The sequence below is a fragment of the Rattus norvegicus genome, chromosome 18 (genome assembly GCF_036323735.1).
Source record: "Rattus norvegicus strain BN/NHsdMcwi chromosome 18, GRCr8, whole genome shotgun sequence".
Classification (NCBI taxonomy): Eukaryota; Metazoa; Chordata; class Mammalia; order Rodentia; family Muridae; genus Rattus; species Rattus norvegicus.
In genome coordinates this window covers 79,998,290-80,020,065 of record NC_086036.1, presented here as the reverse complement: position 1 = coordinate 80,020,065, position 21,776 = coordinate 79,998,290, and the positions used below count along the sequence as shown (strand labels likewise).

General features: G+C 42.5%; 1 protein-coding gene across 4 annotated transcripts in view; it reads left to right on the top strand.

Moving 5' to 3' along the window:
• Zfp407 (zinc finger protein 407) overlaps positions 1–21,776 on the top strand; it is a 399,166-nt gene that overhangs the window by 225,112 nt on the left and 152,278 nt on the right. For 3 of the 4 annotated variants that reach the window (XM_008772221.4, NM_001427664.1, XM_017601148.3), the window contains exons 5-6: positions 17,974–18,140; positions 21,647–21,730. In XM_008772221.4, coding sequence (XP_008770443.2) covers positions 17,974–18,140; positions 21,647–21,730 — 251 coding nt within the window. Of the gene's footprint in view, positions 1–17,973; positions 18,200–21,646; positions 21,731–21,776 lie in introns of those variants that run through there. The other variant, XM_063277292.1, reaches the window with a different exon arrangement.

Genomic DNA, 21,776 nt, shown 5'->3' with positions numbered 1-21,776 from the left:
GTTTCCTGGGAACTAAGGCAGCCCTTGTAAGAGGGAGTGCCAGAGCTCTGTCTAATGCTGCTGCCTTCCTTGCCTGCTGCTGCTTGGGACAGACATGTCTCAGTTTCCTGTGACTGTGGCCTTTTGCTTTGATGGTTTTCACTGTTTCCATTAATAGGGATTTTCTGTGGATCTTTCAAAGTCCTTCACCACAGGGTAGTAGTAAAGCTAGGAAATCAGGAAGGATGACTCATGTATACAAAGGACTTTAAATCAGTGTGCATTTCCCCAGTGATGCCATTTCATCTGTAAAAACAACTTTCCTTATATGAACAACAAGATATGTTATTAAAGACCTATAGAATAAGTTGGTTGTTGCAGTAACTCCTGACCTGTTTAATATGCACTCAGGCCGTGGAGTGGAGTTTTTAGTGTGCTCTGCCGGACAGCACCGGGAGTGTGGTACATAAGTAGATAAAAGCAGTAGCACTGATATCTCTGAGGCATCCATTGGAGGTGACCTACGACCTACAGCAGCATATGTCACCTGCTTTCTCTGAGTATGTGAAAGTTAGAACTGAGATGACTAGAGGCCACACTGTGTCTGTGCTTCTGATTGTTTTCTCTTGTAGTAGCCTCACCCTTTGGAACTTTCAGACCTGCTCCTATGCTGACTTCTTGGTTGAGAGACAAATGGAAGTGGAGAACACTCTGTAGTGTTAGGCAGCAAGGTTGCTTATGTGGGATAGTGACAGGTAAGTCTGAAGGGGACGTGATAGGATAGGCGACTTGTAGATAAATTCAGGTTTTGTGTGTGCCAAGCCTAGGATTGTGTTCCCTACACACACACACTGATCAGTGTTCGATTACGATGGGTTTGTAAGAAATCGGAAAGAGAAGTAAAGAGGAGGTGTGTAGAGTGTGTGAGAGAAGCATATTGTTCCAAGGACGCAGGCACGCAGTGTCTGTGGAAACTGACACTTGAATCTTCAAGAGAACGTTCCTGCTTTGAAACTTACTCTCTCTGTGCACACCACACCATTTTCCATACCATGAAGACAGTTCTCTGTCCTGTTTGCCTTTGTATTTCCCAACAGACCCTCACGTCTGCTTCTGAGGAAGTGTTTAAGAGGCAGGCACTTACTCTTCAGTGAAGATACCTAGGATCCTTCCCAGGTAACCACTTCCAAATAGTGTGAGATCAGTAAAGGTGGGTGGAGCCAAGAGTCTCAGGAATATGGATCTGGAACTGTTATCTCATGTCTTAAAAGAAACGCACGTTGATCAGCTGTGACCCTAAGATGCTTTCCATTGCAGGAAGTCAGTGGCTTGTATCTGCTGAGAAAGATGTAATTATTAAATAAGTAAAATTTCAACCACCACAATTTGTTGCTGGGCTTCCCCTAAACTGCAGAACCTCAACTCTTATGGTAATAGTAATAATGTTTTTACCATAATTATTAGGGTTTAGTAAAAGAGTTGAATCCTTATTTTTTGGCAGTCTCATAATGTTTATACAGATGAGTATTTTTACCAGCAATCCTGTTACTGCTAAAAAATGTTCCAAGCCATATTTCTGATTCATAGACTGGCACGTTGGCTTTATGAACTTTGTGGTATACTGAGTGGAGGCACAGATGTTAATTTGTGGAAATAAGTTTTTAACTTCATTTCCCCTTAGTGCTGGGCGTCAGTGGGCCTGTGCTGTCTTTCTCATAGGATGGCAGCTGTAAGCAACAGTAATATGTGAGTGTTTGTGTGGCCACACTGCCTTATAACTTCATAAATAAAATCACTAGCTTAACTGCTACCATTTTATTTCTGAATTGTTTTACAGATATTACCGCAGATCCTTACATACATAAAACTGTCCTGAAAACATTTATTCTTCAGTTTGGGCCTCGGGAGCATCCAACTGTCTGTACCTATCATGTCCACTAGTTATTATATGGCTGAGAATTCTGGGATTGGTAAAGCTGATTGGACCTCCAGCAAGTACTCTGATGTTAATCAGCCTAGTGTGCAAGACAGAAAAGCTGATAGTTTGAAACTGCACTTTAAACTAAGACAGACTGTCAGTCTTTAGGAATGGTGGGGAATGGCCTGTTTATGTAATCAGATAGTGGACCCGGGAGAAAGCTGTCAGGCACACTTTTGTTGTGTAAGCAGCAGCAAACTGTGCTTTATCTGACAGACAGTGTGTAAATCTGTCCATGCAAAACCCCACACGTTTCCTTTGCTCCTGGTTACTGCAGTCGTCTGCTCCTTGCCGTCTGCTGCAGCGGTGCCATCACTTGGCAGCGCGCACCACAGACAGAGGCCCAGATAAGGCTCAGCGTGTCAGTCACGCCGTCGTCAGTGGGTGCAGATGCAGAGGAGTTTATGCAGTGTTTGCTCCCACCTTAAGGAGTAGACAACACGTTGCTGACTTTATTTAGCTTGGCTACTTTATATTTTGAGTAAATGAGTAGATTATATTATGTTTAATTATAGCGTCTAAGAGTAAATGTACCATCATATCAGTAAGCACTGACAATATATATCCCAAGGCAATATTTTACTTAAAATGTGTCTGTTAGATATAGAATTTCATAGAGTTATTTTATGGGCTTTTATATTTGTGTTAGGTGCCATGCTTTCTTTGTAATTTTAAACATAAGTTCATTTTTTCTTTCTTTCTGTGAATACTAATGATTTAATAGATGTGTATACCTAATCTTTATTTTAAATCTTATCCTTGAAGTTAATTACTGTTTTAAATTTTGATCATGTGTCTTTCATGCCACTGAAATAAATATGAAGTTTGTATTTTCTTAATTATTGCTTACTTTAAGGAAATAAGAAACCACATTTCTCTCTCACATGGTGTCAGGAGTACTAATAGGGAGCTCATCTCGGACTCTGCCATCCCAGTGAGTGCTGCGGTAAGGTGGATGAGATGACTGTGGCTCTGTAGATCCCTGTGCACTGCACTGATAGTGTCCAGGTGTGTCTGAGGTCTGCCAGCTGTCGCCATGGAAGCTTGGCAACAGTGGAGTAAAGAAAAACAAAGAATGCGTTAGATCTGAAATGCTATCAACCTCTGACATAAATGTTTAGTGGCATTCTACCTGTTTTACCTGGAGGTGTGTAGTTGTCTTTTATTTTGCTTGCCTGACCACCTAAATTCAAAATACAATTAGACAGCACTTCCTTTAAATTGTGTCACTGTTGCATAATGGTGCTCTTCATATGACCAACTGATAACTGGTCTTGTGAATGTCAAATCAAACTACTCAACTTTTCAAGTCAACAACTTTGAAAGCATTTGCCCTAAATCTAATGCATATATTATAAAGGCTTTCTTCTTGTTTTCTGTTGCAGTTTCTTGTTGACAATTAATTCCTAGTCAACTCTATTGTAAAAATTAACATTCAGTTGGAGACTTTTCTGACTGATAATTAAGATATACTATGTTGCTTTTCTTTCTCCCAGAGGAAATTTTCCTAATTATCTTTACTTGAGCTTCCATTGGCGATCAGCTCCCCCGTCTTCTAAGTGTATTTGAAGTAGTATTCTCTAGTCCTCCATCTCATACTAGCTTTGAAGAATAATACATAGCAGCAATCTTTATGAGCCTACTTATTAAGCAAATATCAAAAGGTCTGGGGTTGTTCAACATCAGTCCAGGGTATTCTTGGAGAGAGTTTGCAGGAGTTCTTATGACAAGCCTGTCTTTCTCCCACTGTTTTTAGCTCTCGTCTCTTGAGTACGGTTTTGTGAGTGCTGTAAGTCCACCTGTGACCTTCAGATACTCCACTCGTGCCTTCTGGCTGCACTCACACCATTACCCTTCTCCCCAGTCACTTGCTGCTTTATGTCAAAATTCAAAGAAAACCACCCATCAGTTCATATTGTTGCCGTCTTGTCTTTGTATGAAATATTTTTGAGGTGAGAGGATTAAATTTCAAGAAATTACTTTTTCTCAGATAGCAGCTCCTCTCTGGCTCTGTGCCTGTTTTTCTCTCTGTTTTATTTGAGAACTTCCAGTTGAATAATTGAGTGCCCATTCCAGTGCTGCCGTAGTGGTAGTGTTTAGCTGTTTTTGCATATCTGTGCTTTAGGCTTTCAAAGGTCATGGCATTCTGTCTGACATGGGAATTTTGGGGTCCTGGTGAAATGTTGTAATACTGTAGCTACAGCTCTTTGGGTATTCAGCCTGGGCCTCACACATGCTAACTTTGTGCTCTCCTCTAGGGCACAGCTCATCCATTATATACTACTTCTCACATTTTTGTGTGCCTTTGTGCCTTGTGGGGTGGGGTGGGGGTGGGGTTCCAAGGATAGGTAGACTCTGAGATTTTCAGTTAGGTCCTGGCAGTGATTAGAGAGGGTTTTTTCCCCCTCTTCTTCTGCTTTCTTCCTCCCTTCCTTCTTTTCTTCCTTCTTTCCTCCCTCCTTCCCTCCCTTCCTTCCTTCCTTCCTTCCTTCCTTCCTTCCTTCCTTCCTTCCTTTCTTCCTTCTCTCCTCCCTCCCTCACTCCCTTCCTGCCTTCCTTCCTTCCTTCCTTCCTTCCTTCCTTCCTTCCTTCCTTCCTTCCTTCCTGTGCAGGTATTGGAAATTTCAATGGTAGAGTTTCAGTGTTGGTTTTGTTTTACTGATAATTTATCTCAACATCAGTGACTGATGTACAAACCAAGACAGAAAGAACATCCAGGCCACCAAAGACTTAAGTTGCATTGGATGCCTAATGAGCTTTTCCTGCCCTTGCCTTGGTACAGGACTCAGAAGAGATCAAGCCTTAAAGGCAATGCAGACAGTCTTGCACTGTTGGGAACATTTTAGATAATACACATGTGTGGCAATGTAAATGTTCAAAAGTCACTCTTTGGGCGATAGCATTGTATCAGCTTTCAGTGACAAAAACTCACAGTAAAATAAGAATTTCTGTGTACCATAGAGTATTAAAATAAGACATAAAACAAAGGTGGAGGAGTTCCCACATAAGCTGCTCCAGCGTCTTAACCTGTTGATCATTTCCGATTGAGCACTGAGAAACTCATCCTTCAAGACCCCATGCTTATTCCACACATGCAGTTTCTCAGCCTATTGAACAGCCTCTGGGGCTTGCTGTCACTATTCTGGCAGAAGGACAAGACTTTCAAAAGTCCCCACCTTCTCTGGTGACTTGAACTCCCAGTGTGCCTTGCTGCAGTGCCCAGACTTTGTCCATACATACATATGGTCTGACCGCCCACTGCTCTCAAAGCTCTTCCTTCTCTCCTTGGGGACAGAAGCATTTTTCATTCCCCATGCCAAATCATTTCTTACACTTTAAGCCATTTAAATTCAAAGCTTGTAGGTGAATAGTTTTTCTCTTAGTGTCATTAAGTGTAAACTCTAAAGGTGTTGGCTTTTCTGCTTTACTCCTTCCTTGCCCGTAATGGAAAACTTCTTTTCTGTTGTGAATTCCATCTTATCTTAGATTTCCTAATATTCTGCTTATGCCTAGTATAAATATACTTTGTCACTTGTATCCTTCCAGTAGGATTTGCTTATGCAATTAATTATATTGGATTGAAATTCAATTTAATATTTTGAATGCTGTAAGGCATACAATAAATGATAATGTTATTCCATGTGGTCTTTTGTTTGAAGTTTTGAAGATTTGAAAAGTTAGTATAAATGATCCTATGTAGTGTTTATAGATACCTATACAAATTCATCCTTTACAATCACTTGGATTGTGTGAAAAATAGGTAAATACTGGAAATCTATTTCATGAGAAGTATTTACAATTCTAGACAACCAATTTTGAAAATAAAAATGTTCTTTTGTATTAAAAGGAAACTAAATTAATATACAGTTGATTTATACCCTTTTAAAACATTTTTCTCATTTATACATTCTTCAAATGCATATGTATGTGCATGTGTCCATATATATGTATTCTTTGATGACGCTCAGAGTTTGCACCAAATTATGTCATACCACTAACAATGGCGTATTTGCTGATACTGTTATAGAACTTCTTACAAGTTTAGTAGTTATTTTTCCTCAATTGGACAATAATAATGTTAGAACTCCCAAAACCTGCTTTTTATATTCATTTAATGTTTGAGTTACTGTTAAAATTTATTATTTAGGAAAGAGCACATCAAGTCTCTAGCACATGATTGTTTGATGCATATGTATGTAAGAATATAATAGTTTAAAGTAGGCAGCGTTACATAGCAGTTAGCGTAACTCCTACACTGAATGATTACCAAAGTAAAGTCCTGTCCTAGTGATATGCCAATTTATTCACTCTAAGTGGCTGTAATTTCTGCACATTACATTGCAGTTTCAGAAAGGGTCAATTTTGTACTGAACCCTGGGGTTACTGAGCAGTCCATCTTGACCTTTATAACCAATCTTACCTTGAGCTCCAGTGCTCCCTTGGATTATCTAATGCTAGATGATGACCAAGTCTCAGACAACAGAGCCCTGAGGTGGGAAAGCTGCTTTCCTAGCTTCAGCACACCTCCTGGATACTGTAAAAGAGGCCAGTCTTCTTTGAACTTGGTCAATGTTTTCAGGTTTATAAAAATCTCATATTTGACTGGGTGATAGTGCCACACCCCTTTAATGCCTACACTTCAAAGTCAGAGGCAAAGGCACACAGATCTCTGGGTTCAAGGCCACCCTACTCTACATAGTGAGTTCTAGGGCAGCCCAGGCTACAAAGAGAAACCCTGTCTGGAAAACAAAACGACAACAGGAAAAATCTTGTATCCTGAATTTAAACATAAAAATCGTTGATTTACATAAATTACACATATAAAATCTGCGATGGTCTCTAGGACACACAGGCTCCAGTATCCCAGGCGCACTTTTGAGGGCTACAGTGGGTGCCCAAGTGTGCTTTATTGGTGTAAATGTTACTTTAGTGCTTGGAAGCTTACAGGAAGTCATATTTTTAGTAAACAGTGATGGTTATTGTCCCTTATCTAATGTGTACAGATGAAAAATTAAATATAATGATGTAAGGATTTAATGACAGCGATTGTATAACAGATTTCAGTCTCGTGTGTTGTGACTGTAACCCAAACCATTCACGGTCATCTGTGCTGGCGCTGGCTCGTTCAGAAATCCGTCACTTCTTTCAAAGTGCCAGCCAGTACTTCACCTTTGCCTCGAACCTGGAAATGGTTACTGGCCAAACTACTGCTCTCCTACTGTCAGAGTCCCCAACGGTTGTAATCCATTCTTGTGGTTCACTTTGTACTGGGCACAAGGCATCTAGACTGTGAGCCGAATGAAAAGCTAGCTGTCTTATGCCAGTAGTTACATAATATGACTGGAACTCACACCAAGGAACAGGAACACATATATCTCCCAAGGCCCAAGGCTGCCATGGAGCCTGAACAGAGCCTCACATGAGCGACTTTCTGACACCATTGTCACTTCACCCCCAGGTGTCTCTGAACCTTTCACCTGCAAGGACTTAAGTATTTAAGGGACATGACTGGCTTTATCATTAGCAAATGCCAATTGCCATCATTCATAGACCTAAAGTGACCTATGAAGTATTAAACAAGCATTTTTGTGACATACAATCGCTGCAGCTAGGGGAGGTCTTTAATAAAGGGCTTACAGACTGCACTGCACTGGACTAAACACGGGTTCGTAGTAACAGTTTTGTTGACAACATTTACTAATATGTATCTGATAAAGTACTAAATTTTTAAAGAAAATAATATTCTTGGATTTGATTTTGTAGTTATTTGTTTTGAAAACTTATGCTTTTTTTTTTTTTTATGTATGGTCTGTTTGGGTTTTACTAATTGAATCTGTCTTGTCCAATGGGATTGCTTGCTGTGTTAGAAGGTTTCGTCAAGCAAGCCTTGGTTTCTTTTACCTTAATCCAAGTGGTCTACAGGCTGAGACCAAAGAGGCCCACGTTTAAAGCTATCCATGTAGCTCAGTGAGGTTCTAACTTAACAACAACTACAACAGAGTGTCATTATGATACATTTTTTTCTTTGAAATACAGGAGGTCCGGTTCACAGCACTGAACACATTTCATAATATATAATGGGATAGAACTAAGGGCAGGTGGTTTTGTTCAAAGTCTGCAGTGTATAGAAGCTTGTTCATTACCTAACCAAATGGATAACTGGTGCTGTCTATTCCTGGAGAGGTCAGCCTTTTAGGTTTTCTCCAGGAGTTACCTGTGTGCACTGGGCACATACGTGTTCTGTTTGATGGTTGGCACCTGAAAAGCATAAAGCTACATTAAATTCTTTGTCAAATCATAATCATATTTGTAAAAAGTGAATGCTGAAAAATAAAATAAAAAAAAACAGGAAAAAGAGAAAGAAGAAAATGGTGGCTGATTAAGGCCATGAGAGCCAAACTCCTACAGTGGCCATTGTGACCACTGAAGTCTGAATGCTCTCACAGTGGCCATGGTGACCACTGAAGTCTGAATGCTCCTACAGTGGCCATGGTGACCACTGAAGTCTGAATGCTCCCACAGTGGCCATGGTGACCACTGAAGTCTGAATGCTCCCACAGTGGCCATGGTGACCACTGAAGTCTGAATGCTCCCTCAGTGGCCATGGTGACCACTGAAGTCTGAATGCTCTCACAGTGGCCATTGTGACCACTGAAGTCTGAATGCTCCCACAGTGGCCATGGTGACCACTGAAGTCTGAATGCTCCCTCAGTGGCCATGGTGACCACTGAAGTCTGAATGCTCCCGCAGTGGCCATGGTGACCACTGAAGTCTGAATGCTCCCACAGTGGCCATGGTGACCACTGAAGTCTGAATGCTCCCACAGTGGCCATGGTGACCACTGAGGTCTGAATGCTCCCGCAGTGGCCATGGTGACCACTGAGGTCTGAATGCTCCCGCAGTGGCCATGGTGACCACTGATCTGAATGCTCCCACAGTGGCCATGGTGACCACTGAAGTCTGAATGCTCCCGCAGTGGCCATAGTGACCACTGAAGTCTGAATGCTCTCACAGTGGCCATGGTGACCACTGAAGTCTGAATGCTCCCACAGTGGCCATGGTGACCACTGAAGTCTGAATGCTCCCACAGTGGCCGTCGTGACCACTGGAATCTGAATGCTCCCACAGTGGCCATGGTGACCACTGAAGTCTGAATGCTCTCACAGTGGCCATGGTGACCACTGAAGTCTGAATGCTCCCACAGTGGCCATGTTGACCACTGAAGTCTGAATGCTCCCACAGTGGCCGTCGTGACCACTGGAATCTGAATGCTCCCACAGTGGCCATGGTGACCACTGAAGTCTGAATGCTCCCACAGTGGCCGTCGTGACCACTGGAATCTGAATGCTCCCGCAGTGGCCATGGTGACCACTGAAGTCTGAATGCTCTCACAGTGGCCGTCGTGACCACTGAAATCTGAATGCTCCCCTGTTAGAGCCCTGGGCTCTGCTCTTTCAGACTTAGCTAAAGCTGTCTCAGTCCATAAAAGCTTTCCTACCTATTCATTCTTTAATACCTTTATAAGCATCTCTTAAAACTTTCTCATGAAGATTTTTATAGGATATTGGTTGTGTGTTGATCAGTTCTCTGTCTTCAGTATTGATCACTGAGTCATAGGCTCCTTTGGTGAACGAACATGTCTTTCTTTTCTAGATTTATACGTAACATTATATCTCGACAAATAGTAAGTCCTAGTGCATGCTCTTCTGTTTCTTGTTTTGGATAGCAATTTAAAGATTTCTGTGAATGTGTTCCCAGCAGGCAGGCATTAAATGTTGGTCAACCAAGCATGAGTGATAAATATAAATAAGGATCAGAATAAATTTTGTCATTTTGGCTCCAATTATGCATGCCGGTAGAATAATATCATATATTCTTTAAGTGCTTATCTCTGGTTCAGTATTTGTAACTATGGTTTAAACTCTTTTTACATAAATCTAGTATTTTCATAGCCAAACTGAAGCCAAATAGTTTGATTGGCACTAGAGAATAGTGCCACCATAATGTATATCTTGTTGTCAAGGACCTGAATTCTGCAGTGAGTTACAAATGTTTGCACTCCTCAGGACTGAAGCCTGGGACACAGTTAGAAGAGGTGGTTTTGCAAAGGTGAGGGCAGTGGGGTGGGTTTTGTATCTGCCATTCCTTCCTCCTGTTCTCAAGATGCTCTCATGAACCCTTTCAAGAAACATGCCATTTTAGGATGACAGGCTTCCTCAGATCCTGAGAACAGCGTATAGGACCTTCGTGTGTAGCACCTCTGACTTAGAGCTGTTTGACCTGGTAGAGCGACAGGGCCAGCAAGTTAGAGACCAGGTTGAGAGGATCTGGCCTGCCTGGCAGGCGAAGCAGAGAGTGCAGGACAGAGCAGACCCCGATCTTTCTTGACTGGAGCCCAGACACCTCTGGTTCCTTATGCAGTGTCCTCCTCTGCTGTCTTTGTGCTGTAGAGACAGCTGTGAGCCGTGCGCCAAAGGTGTTCATGGCCCCACGGTTCAAAACGTTCAACATCTGGCCCTTCACCCAATTCATGACCTCAGCTATTTCTTTCTGCTGAGAGAGAACCTGCAATGCAGTGAGAAAAATCCCAGCCAAATCGTACAGTCTTTTTGGTTATACCAGAGGTTATGGTTTCTCGGACGGAAGACGTGCCGTGGAGTAAAGGCTTGTGAAGGATGGACTCAACTCTCCGCAGTCAGTTGCAGAGGCCTTCCAGCTGTCTCTACACCTGCTCCTCTGGTTATCGGTGTCAGAGGCCTTCCAGCTGTCTCTACACCTGCTCCTCTGGCTGTCGGTGTCAGAGGCCTTCCAGCTGTCCCTACACCTGCTCCTCTGGCTGTCGGTGTCAGAGGCCTTCCAGCTGTCTCTACACCTGCTCCTCTGGTTGTCGGTGTCAGAGGCCTTCCAGCTGTCTCTACACCTGCTCCTCTGGTTGTCGGTGTCAGAGGCCTTCCAGCTGTCTCTACACCTGCTCCTCTGGTTGTCGGTGTCAGAGGCCTTCCAGCTGTCTCTACACCTGCTCCTCTGGCTGTCGGTGTCAGAGGCCTTCCAGCTGTCTCTACACCTGCTCCTCTGGTTGTCGGTGTCAGAGGCCTTCCAGCTGTCTCTACACCTGCTCCTCTGGTTGTCGGTGTCAGAGGCCTTCCAGCTGTCTCTACACCTGTCCTCTGGCTGTCGGTGTCAGAGGCCTTCCAGCTGTCTCTACACCTGCTCCTCTGGTTGTCGGTGTCAGAGGCCTTCCAGCTGTCTCTACACCTGCTCCTCTGGTTGTCGGTGTCAGAGGCCTTCCAGCTGTCTCTACACCTGTCCTCTGGCTGTCGGTGTCAGAGGCCTTCCAGCTGTCTCTACACCTGCTCCTCTGGTTGTCGGTGTCAGAGGCCTTCCAGCTGTCTCTACACCTGCTCCTCTGGTTGTCGGTGTCAGAGGCCTTCCAGCTGTCTCTACACCTGCTCCTCTGGTTATCGGTGTCAGAGGCCTTCCAGCTGTCTCTACACCTGCTCCTCTGGCTGTCGGTGTCAGAGGCCTTCCAGCTGTCCCTACACCTGCTCCTCTGGCTGTCGGTGTCAGAGGCCTTCCAGCTGTCTCTACACCTGCTCCTCTGGTTGTCGGTGTCAGAGGCCTTCCAGCTGTCTCTACACCTGCTCCTCTGGTTGTCGGTGTCAGAGGCCTTCCAGCTGTCTCTACACCTGTCCTCTGGCTGTCGGTGTCAGAGGCCTTCCAGCTGTCTCTACACCTGCTCCTCTGGTTGTCGGTGTCAGAGGCCTTCCAGCTGTCTCTACACCTGCTCCTCTGGTTGTCGGTGTCAGAGGCCTTCCAGCTGTCTCTACACCTGCTCCTCTGGTTGTCGGTGTCAGAGGCCTTCCAGCTGTCTCTACACCTGCTCCTCTGGTTGTCGGTGTCAGAGGCCTTCCAGCTGTCTCTACACCTGCTCCTCTGGCTGTCGGTGTCAGAGGCCTTCCAGCTGTCTCTACACCTGCTCCTCTGGTTGTAGGTGTCAGAGGCCTTCCAGCTGTCTCTACACCTGCTCCTCTGGTTGTAGGTGTCAGAGGCCTTCCAGCTGTCTCTACACCTGCTCCTCTGGTTGTTGGTGTCAGAGGTGGCTGGCTTGATAGTGAGCTGAAAGCCCTCCTAGAAATGATTTTAATATAAAGATCCTGAGTCAGTCGCTGGATCAGATTGAATTGATTTGATTTGAATTGAATTGAAAAGAAAAAATAGTTTCACTTTTTAAACCTGAAGGGTATACTATGAAGTTCAAAATGACACTCACTGGCATGGACAGGGTTAAATTTCTTTTCCAACTTGTTAACAAGGATTCAGTCTGTTAATTAGGCTAATTATCATCTGTTCGTGGCAAAAATGCACTCAAAACTCTTGGCTTAAATAGTATGTTCCTTGATGAACTGTCTAAAAACCCTCAAGGGAGGTTCCAGCTCTTAACTGGAGGCCCCACTCGAGGCCTCAGAGCTGGGCTTAGTAATAGGAACCCTCTTGGTCTTAGGTTGTGTGGTTTCTTGATATGAATTGTGCTCTGAACTAGGAAACCCAGAATGCAGCCCAATCTCGTAAGCTATGTAATTATGCTATATTGCATACATTTTGCTTTTTTCCTAGGACCTATGCCCTGCAGAGAGAGGCCTGCGGGGAGGTGGCCGACCGTGGCCTGAGCCATAGCACAGCCAGTGTCTCTTTACTCGTTCAGCTGGCCACACTAGTAAGAAAGTTTGTTGTCTGTGTGATTCCAAGCTGAACATTATATTCAAGGCTCTTCTAGAACTTTCAAAGTTGAAAGGCAACCAGGGTCCCCCCCCCCCCATATTCCAGCTTTTCTTGCCCTCTTTTCTTCCTCCCCCTACCTTCCTCTTACATCATTCTTTTGCAAACCCCTGTTATCTGCAGGAAAGCAGGAGTGTCTCAGAGCTGTGGCCTTGTAGATAGTGGCTTCATTATTACAGCAGAATCCCTTGCATTTCCTAACTTTCCTTACTGTCCTGTGGGACACCTTCACAGTGCAGAATGCCAGTGTGGTGGTCACCAGTGCTACAGGCCTTTATCCGTGGTCTTTCTGAGCTGCATTGTTCAGAAAAGGGATGCTCACTCACAGTATGTCATTATATCATTATTAAATTATGCCATTAAAAAGGATCTTTTAATCCAATGACACTGCCTGTGCTTTGGTAGTTCTTGAATAACTTAGAAATTATTGAAATATTAATTTGCTCATAAGGGTATTTTCTAGGAATCCTATAAACTTTTTGTTGTTTTATAGTTCTGCGTTTCCTTTATTCATAAAGTACTGCTTAGTGATTGCATTTTAGTATTTTTAATTTTGGAATATTTTGAGTGGATTAACACTTTAATATCACAGTTTTGAAGGATAGCAACTATATGATTTTTTTTATTACATTGGAAGAATTTATCTTAGTCCTCTCTGGTAAATGTGAGTTTGTATGATTTGTATGAGTTGTATGATTTGTGGCTGGATTGTTCCAAGGTGTTATGTAGAGGACATAAAAATTATTTGATTGTTTTATTAAATGTTCAGTATAAAAATTTGAAAGTACAGCACATACTGTGAAAGATCCCAGTTGCAGTCTATTTACTTCAGGTTAGCCAAGCTGGAAGGCATCATGTTTCTGAGTGGGAGCTTCATCTGTAAAATTCTGTGCACTCGATGCAACTGTTTAAAGTTGCTTGGTTTTCTGAAGTGTGTGTATGTGAGCCGTGTGTGAGCTTCATGGTTGCAGACATTGGGCAAAGTCATCAGATCTGGAGTTGCAGGTACTGTGAGCCACCGTGTGGGTACTGGAAATTGGACCTAGGTCCTCTGTAAGAGCAGCACGTATTCCTCATCGCTGAGCCATCCATCCAGCCCTCTAATTTGTTTATAATGGAGGTGTACTGTTGAGATCTCTAAGCCTGTGCTGACAAGTGTAGCCAAAGTTTGTTCCTTTTCATGGCATAATGATAGCGCACCCCATGAGTGAACCAACCTCCCCTTAAGGCCATTGAAACCTCAGTAGCAGAGTCCATTTCATAAAACTGTCCCTGTGCAAGTGTGTCTCAACAGTGTATGCCTGACTACGTTCTCTAGTATAAAACCCAGGTTGGAGAAGCTCAGCATCAAAGTAAGTGCTGCTTAAACTTCTCAAGATTACCACGAATGGACCAGATTCACAAACACAGGGAAAATGGCCACGATCCTCTGTTGTATTTTATAATATCAGGTAATAAAGTCGACTTTTCTAACCAATTTTATCTTCACTCGGAAATGAGATTTGTATACTTTTTATTATGTTTACTAATAAGTGAAATCTATTAGCTTGGATATATCTTTAATAGCATCTAAAGTTATAATCTGAACAAGATGAATATAAAATTTCCATTAAGAATTGTCACTCTTGTAATTTGGGAAGTTGTAGAAGTAATTCAACGTTCAAATGTGACTTTTAATACATTTCTCCTTTTTAGCCGTTCACACCCAGGCAAAAGCTCAAACCTTTAAGGTCAGAGCATATGCAAAGGTTAGCAATTGAGGAGGCTTAGCTCGCTGTCCTTCCTTAACGCTGTCAAGGTGCTTAGTGGCGTCCCAGTGAGGAGTTTTAATGTTTGTTATGTAGCTGATGAGACGAGGAAGTCTTCAGTTTAAGTGTTGAAGTGTGGAAGTTACTCTTGGTTCAGTTAACACAAATCACAAGAGAAGAAACCACTGAAAGCAGTCTTTGGGCACAGGCCAACCCCTTCCCTGTGCTGTGGTCTCTCTTGCTGTCCTGGGCAGGACCAGAACCTTTCCTCTGGCTCAGCTGGGTATCTGAGGGAACCGCACACACAGTGTGCGAATCAGCATGGCTCTAGCTGTGCCCAGAGCACTAAAGCACACTCAGGAGCCCCGCTCCATGTCTGAGTCTTTGTAAGTTTGTACAGATGAGCCCCTAGTGGGCTTTCAGTTCACTATTGCCCACTTGGGCAGGCTTAATTCAGATAGTTTTAGCATCCTGAGCACCCCAGCCTAAGAACTTCAGAGTGAAACTGTCTCTTCATGGGGATTGCTAAAGGTAGACATATTGGAGTCTACTTAAAATGACTTCTCTCAAAATGCCCACGCTGCTCCTGCACTGTCTTGCGCCTTGAAGAGATGCAGTTCCTTCGTCTCCTGTGCTCATTGAACCTGTTTGTGATGACGAGTTACTCACCTCGTTCACCTATCTGCTGGCTGCCTGTCTTCATGGGGAATCTCTGAAAGCTAGTCTCTTAAAATTTCACTAGGCAAAATATTTTTCCTGTCTGAGTGCAGAGAGGAACCTTCATGGCCTTAGTCTTGTCTACCGTAATTCACTGGGCTGTGACTTGTCTCTCGTTCTTATGTTGGGATTTGGAAGAAAGTGGTGTGAGTGCGTGCTTGTGTGCACCTGCCTTCAGGGCCCTGCCACACCCTTTCCCAGTCTAGGAGTTTTTCCTGTGCTTCCTTTCTCCCACACCTCTCTGGGTTCCAGTAGTCACCTGTCTCCCAGTGTCTAAGTAAATGCTGTCACCTCTGGGGAGCCTCCAATCTGCCTTGTCCCTTGAGTGCTCTTCGTTTAATCTGTAATGACACTATATTTTTTCCTGGCATTAAGTTTACTTTTATGGGTGGTTTTTCTTCCTTATTAGCAGATTTTCTTGATACCCAATTCTTTCTGATTTCCCTATGTACAGTCCAAAGTGGTGTTCATGGAATAGCAGGTCTTTCTCAGAGTCTCTCAGAATGAACCCTGTTGTCCCTGCTCTCAGGTTCCACTCCAAGTCTCTCCTGGACATGTTTCATGAGGGCCTCCTGGAGGTCTGTGAAGAGTGCAGGCCTTCAGGGGCCTCATCACTGGCATTAGTTTAACATATAACACGTGATCTTGGAATATTTGAGGCAGATTTTATGTCATTTCACGAGATGGCCTTCTTGCAAATGGGTATCATCTATATATGTGTAGCCTGTGTTGGCAGTGTGTACACTCTGTTTAGCCAGTGGCTGGCTGAACATACTTATTTTCATAAAGAAGACTGTGGAATGTAGTTACAGAAAGTCCAGTGGTAGCTTCACTTCTTTTTTGTAATCTGGCTTTTGTCCTTTCTGGACAGGCACTGAGCTTTAGGCTAACATTTTTATTATGTATGAATAATAGACAGCACACATCGAGGTTGTGTAGCTGTAATTTTGTTAAATGCACATCATGGTAGATTTAAAACTGAGGGATTTATTTTGTCATTCATAAAGTTGTAATGCCGTCTGGAGAAGCTATTTGTTAGCGATAGCATCTACTTAGCCTCTGTATTTATTTCTTGTAGGAGAAGGTTAGTTCCACAGTAAACACATGGAGAAATAAGTAGATAGGGGAATTTATCTTGGAAATAAGATCCCTGTCATGGGTTTGAAATGCTAAATGCATGAAAACCCGTCAAAGAGATATACGGACATGATATTCTCTGCAGTGCATTTCAAGGTATTTAGTTATATATGTCACTCTCTAGTATGAGGCAGCAGTGCCTACAGGACGCCGTGATCTCTGCGCCAGCCTGTGTCCACAGTGGAGACAGCTTCTCCTTACACGTGCTGCAGCTCCGTCCATAAACTGGCAGTTCACGCCAGTGACGTGCGCAGATGTGCTGTGCTGTCACTTATGTGTTTGTCACATTCATTGTATTTCTAAATATGCATAGTAAAAGAAAGCATTTTATAAAACGTGATGCAGAACTGGATCCCAGAGTTTATAAAACTCAGTTGGCTGGTTAATATAATCCGCATTTAACTCCAAATTAGAAGGTTAAGTCCTGATTGCTCAGAGTTCTTTTCCTGTCCTGAAAAAACTGTAAGATTTGATAAAGTCCTGGAGATGACTTTATGCAAAAGAACACATCTTCTATAGCTCCATACTGACAATGTAAACCTCAAAAGAACACATCTTCTATAGCTCCATACTGACAATGTAAACCTCAGCTCTTTGATTCTTCTCTTCTCCTTTAGGCTACCTTCATCTCCATTTTCCAGTATAATGCTCACAGCTTTCTAAAATATTTAGCTTTAATTGTAACTATTTTTTAAATATTCTTATTCATTATCTTGAATTAATGTTTTGAACACCATTGTTCACAGAGATTGCTTAAAACTTGATGGTTTTAGAAACAGGAAGTAACTTTTACTGATGAATCTATAACCACAAAGTGAGGGCAGACAGGGTGGCATGAGCATGTTCATGGGCTTAGGCTGCACCTCTAGGAGACTAGAGGATCTAACGATGGCAGAGAAATCTGAACTATTTCCATAAAGAGATATTGGTATGCTGTTTTCGTACAGGACATGGTTGGGTTTCCTGTTTTTCTCAGTCTCATCTTAATGTTTCAGTTTTGTCTCCCATCTAAGTTCTATGCATGCCCGACCCTGTATCACTTTGGAGATTCCATGAGGTTGGGCGTGTTCAGGGTGCTACGCAACCACTTATTTTTGTCAGAGAAACCTTTTCTGTGTACCCATGTCAGCCACACAGAGGGCCCCTTCAATTGGGAACCATCTGGGCTCTGTCTCCCGTTTATCTCCAAGGAGCATAGTGATCAGGGCTGCTGGGCGCTCTCAGGAGTGGCTGTTTTCAGCAGCCCTGCCATCGTCCTGGCGGAAAGCACAGCCTGTCTGAGTGCCTGAGTATGGATAGCATTTCATTTAGCCTTCGCTCTGACAGCCCGTGCCCTGGATAAGTGGTGTAGGCCTGTACAGGTGAAATCTATTCTCACTTTTGCCTCAGGGGTGACTGGACTGTAACAGAATTTTTCAAACCCGTTGGGCCCAACCGCAAAGCAGAGAATAAATGGCTGAAGTGCCAGGTCTCGACAGAAAAATCAATGCCTGGTTATACAGACATGACAGACCCAGCCTGCAGTTCCCTTTGCAGAGGCTGTTTGCGCCACACTTCAGGGTTACCACACACTCTCCCCGCAACCATAGGTGTGAGTGTGCAACCCAAATTATGTTGTTTTTTCTCTCCTTCATGCAGGAAATTTACATGCCACTTATGTGATAGAAGTTTCACGGAGAAATGGGCCTTGAACAACCATGTGAAGCTGCACACAGGAGAAAAGCCGTTTAAATGCACATGGCCCACGTGTCACTACTCGTTCCTCACGGCCTCAGCGATGAAAGACCACTACAGGACACACACAGGTGTGTCACCCTCCTAAATCAGAGACTGGGCACGGGAGTCCGATGGGCTTCAGGAACGTGTGCGTTGGTTTTCTCGATAGCAGCCGGTATTTAACATGACATTTTTGTAGAGGTTGTACTACTTGTATCTGAAATTAAGGTCATGATAGTTGTATGTGAAAATGGCTTTCCTTCTTTCATTTGCAGCGTTGGCCAACTTAGTATGGGTTATGTACATGCTCCTGTGTTCAAGCAGTCTGGGTTCAAATTTGACAGCTCCTTTCCCTGGTCACATGGGCATATATTAAGTTTTTAAAGAAAACTTGTCTTCTATTTCATTGTAGATGTACTCTAAATCCCTTTACATTTAAACATATTGAATCTTAGTTTTATGTACCATTTTCTAAATATAAGCAATTTTATATCATTTCTCAATAAAAACAATGTCACACCCTAGAGTTCTTGAAATGCAGAGGCTAATTCGAATTGAGGTACCACATCCTTTTCATAAAACTGTTTTTAAAAAGCTTCCATAACGTACAGTTTGCATGAACACATTAACCATGACCATGTGTGATCTAACTTAGCCATCTTGAGAGTCTCTCTGTGCAGCGTGGTTGAAACAACTCAGTTGGGGCCTTTATCTGGGCATAAGCCCTTGAGCCCTGTGGCCATGTCCATTGTGTAGCACATGACCTGCATAGCTTCCATGACCTTCATGGCTGTGGTACAGTGGGTCCAACACCTCACGGTGGCTTGTGTTTGAATACTTGCCTGTGTTCCTGTCTGGGACTCTCAGCCATTTAGTATTTTTGTGGCCTTCTTTTTCTATTCATTGCCCAGAATATATTCCCCATAGGATAAAATAATAAATTTTAATCAGCATTCAGAAATGTTCTTCTGATTGTTGTGAATCCTGTATTATTGTTAGAAATTGTAGGTTGAAAGTTCTCCTGAAGCAGTTTGTGGGAAGCCCAGGCCTCCTTAGCTTTCTTGACAAGGGTGTTGACGATTTAAGGTCTCCAGCCTGCCCTGAGAGATCACTTATATCGAACAGCAGATGAAAAGCCAGTGCAGATGTAATTTATCGTCGGCGTTTCCTTCTAAAGAATAATTGTGGAGACTTGGCCAGATCAATACTATGGATTTTTGTTGTTAGGTCTTGTAGTCTGCACCATAATGAGAGAGGGGACAGTGGCTGTTTTCTAATAGAAAATAAAGGATTGGTTTCCATGTCTTTCTATGTTTGAATGCAAAATGGTACACTTGAAACTAATTCAAGTTGTTATTAAAAGAAGTCTTCCATTTAATCTCTGTTATCATTTAAATATGGTATGCTAAAAGAATACTTTCTTGGTTGAGTGAAATATTGCATTGAGTTTTTTTTTTTTCTTATAATTTTTTTCTCAAAAAAAAATACTCTCGGCTTGTTGTTCAACAGTTACCTCCCCCTCTCAAAAAAAAAAAAAAGTAAAAATTGAATTTGAAAACAAATCAAGCCACCAAGGTAAAGATGACATACAATACATTTGAGACTTACACCCCATATAAAATCCTACACATCAAAAATCAAGGTCACTAATGTATCTACAATTAAATCTCCCAGAAAATGAATAATTTTGCCTTTTCATGTGTATATACCAAAAGTAGAACGTGAATAGGTCTTGAAATGTGTACGCAGCATTGTACACATGTGAGAATGTTAAACTCTGACATTTCCCTATGTTTGTTAACGCTTATTTTGCAAGGAAGAAATAGGTGGCAAAGATTTCATCAATGGGAGGAGGGATGCACTCTTACCTCCATGGTGGGGGCTCTCTCCCTGTTACCCACCGCTGCCCCCTTCACACACGCATGTGCACATGTGAATAGGTGCAGACACATTTCTACCTGGTAGTCCTTATGTCTTTGTGCATGTGTAAGGACATCTGTTCTCTGTCAGCACACATGAAACTCTCTGCAAAACTGCGAGTGAGGAAATCCTAGAGAACAGTTTTGCTTCCTTATTAAAAAATGTGAATATTTATGAACAAATTGGTGTTTTTAGTACGAAAAGTCTACTTCAGTGGTATTTAGTTGATAATACAGTAGTTAAAGGATTTGTATTTTAAATTGATTAAATAATCACACGAGTGGTTATAATTAAACATTAAACTTTATTCTCCACAGCGCATCCGCTCTATTTTCTGTATGGGATAATATCAAGTATTGAACTGTGACCCTGAAGTAGGAAGTAAGGCAGCAAACGCACTGCATGGCAACCTTCTTTGAGTGATAATGGCAGTTTAGCGTTCACTCGGAAATGAGAGTAGCGGCATTTTGGCTCAGGCCTTCTTCATGTTTCTCTTTAAGAACATAGAAATATACTTACTTGAAGGGTGGCTCTTTTGATTGCCACAGTTAGCTTCTATCTTGGTTTTGTTATCATAACCTTGGAAATAGGCATTGTTTGCAAATGCATTGCCAGCTAAATTTATTGTGCAACTTCAAACTTGGGAAAGGCTTGCCCATTATGAGGACTTGTCACTTTAAAGTCTCAGTGACTAAAGAAGTCGATAGAGATGGACACAAATGATGTATTTTATTTCTGGAAAGGTCTAATTATTTCCCCTTAATTTCTCCAAGGTGAGCATTTTAATTCTGTTTTCCCATCATTGTGAGTCTTACAGGATACATTATCCAGCTAGCAAGCACTTGCTGGCTAAATGTTATAGTACAGCTATATATAGTACGTAGAGACTGTAAGTCAGGAAGTTAGCATATGTAAAATGCTATGAAAACATCCACTTGCACACTTAGCAAGCCTGCATCCTTCAAACATGCCTTTGATTCTGAAGATGTTTTTAGTCTTGAGCTATCATTGAAGATGAGGGATATGAATTTTTATAGATGATTCTCAGCAATCCCTGGCTTCTTTCTGCCATAAAACTTGAAAAACACAAACACCATTGCCTTGCTCCTGGTCTTGAGTAATGAGAGTTTCATTCCCTTCAGATCCTCAGTCTGTTCAAAGAAGCCATTTAATTCCTATTATTAAGTGTAAGGTGATTAAAGAAGACCCTGATAGAATCAGGTAAAACCAATTCAATGTTCCTAGGTTGTTAAAATTTCAATATATTTTATTTAAGCAGAATTATATATACTGTATATTAACTATTCCAAGCAATCTTTACTCAGCTCAGAAAGGCCAGATGTATGGGAATTGTAAAAAATCAGGATATGCATAAAGCTGTTCACGTGCATAAAACAGCCCCATCTGGAAGACATCTACCAGAAATGAAGTTGTACAAAACCATTCCATTGATAATAAAGCTAATTTTTATGGGTCTGACAAGTATGTAATTATGTTCAGTGGTGCTTTTCAGATTTTATCACAGTCAATAAACCGCAGTGGTAATTTCATTCCCATTTGACATATTTACATGGAAACATTTGATTGGAGGAATTAGTAACCCTGAAAGCCTTGATAGATATGTTTTAATGATCTGTGACCTCCGCAGTCCCTCATCTGTTTATTGTTGCAACAGGCGAGAAGTCGTTTCTCTGTGACCTCTGTGGCTTCGCTGGTGGGACCCGGCATGCCCTCACCAAGCACCGTCGGCAGCATACAGGTCAGTACTGAGTCTGCTCCTGGCTTCTCTCTGCAGGGCTGAGGCA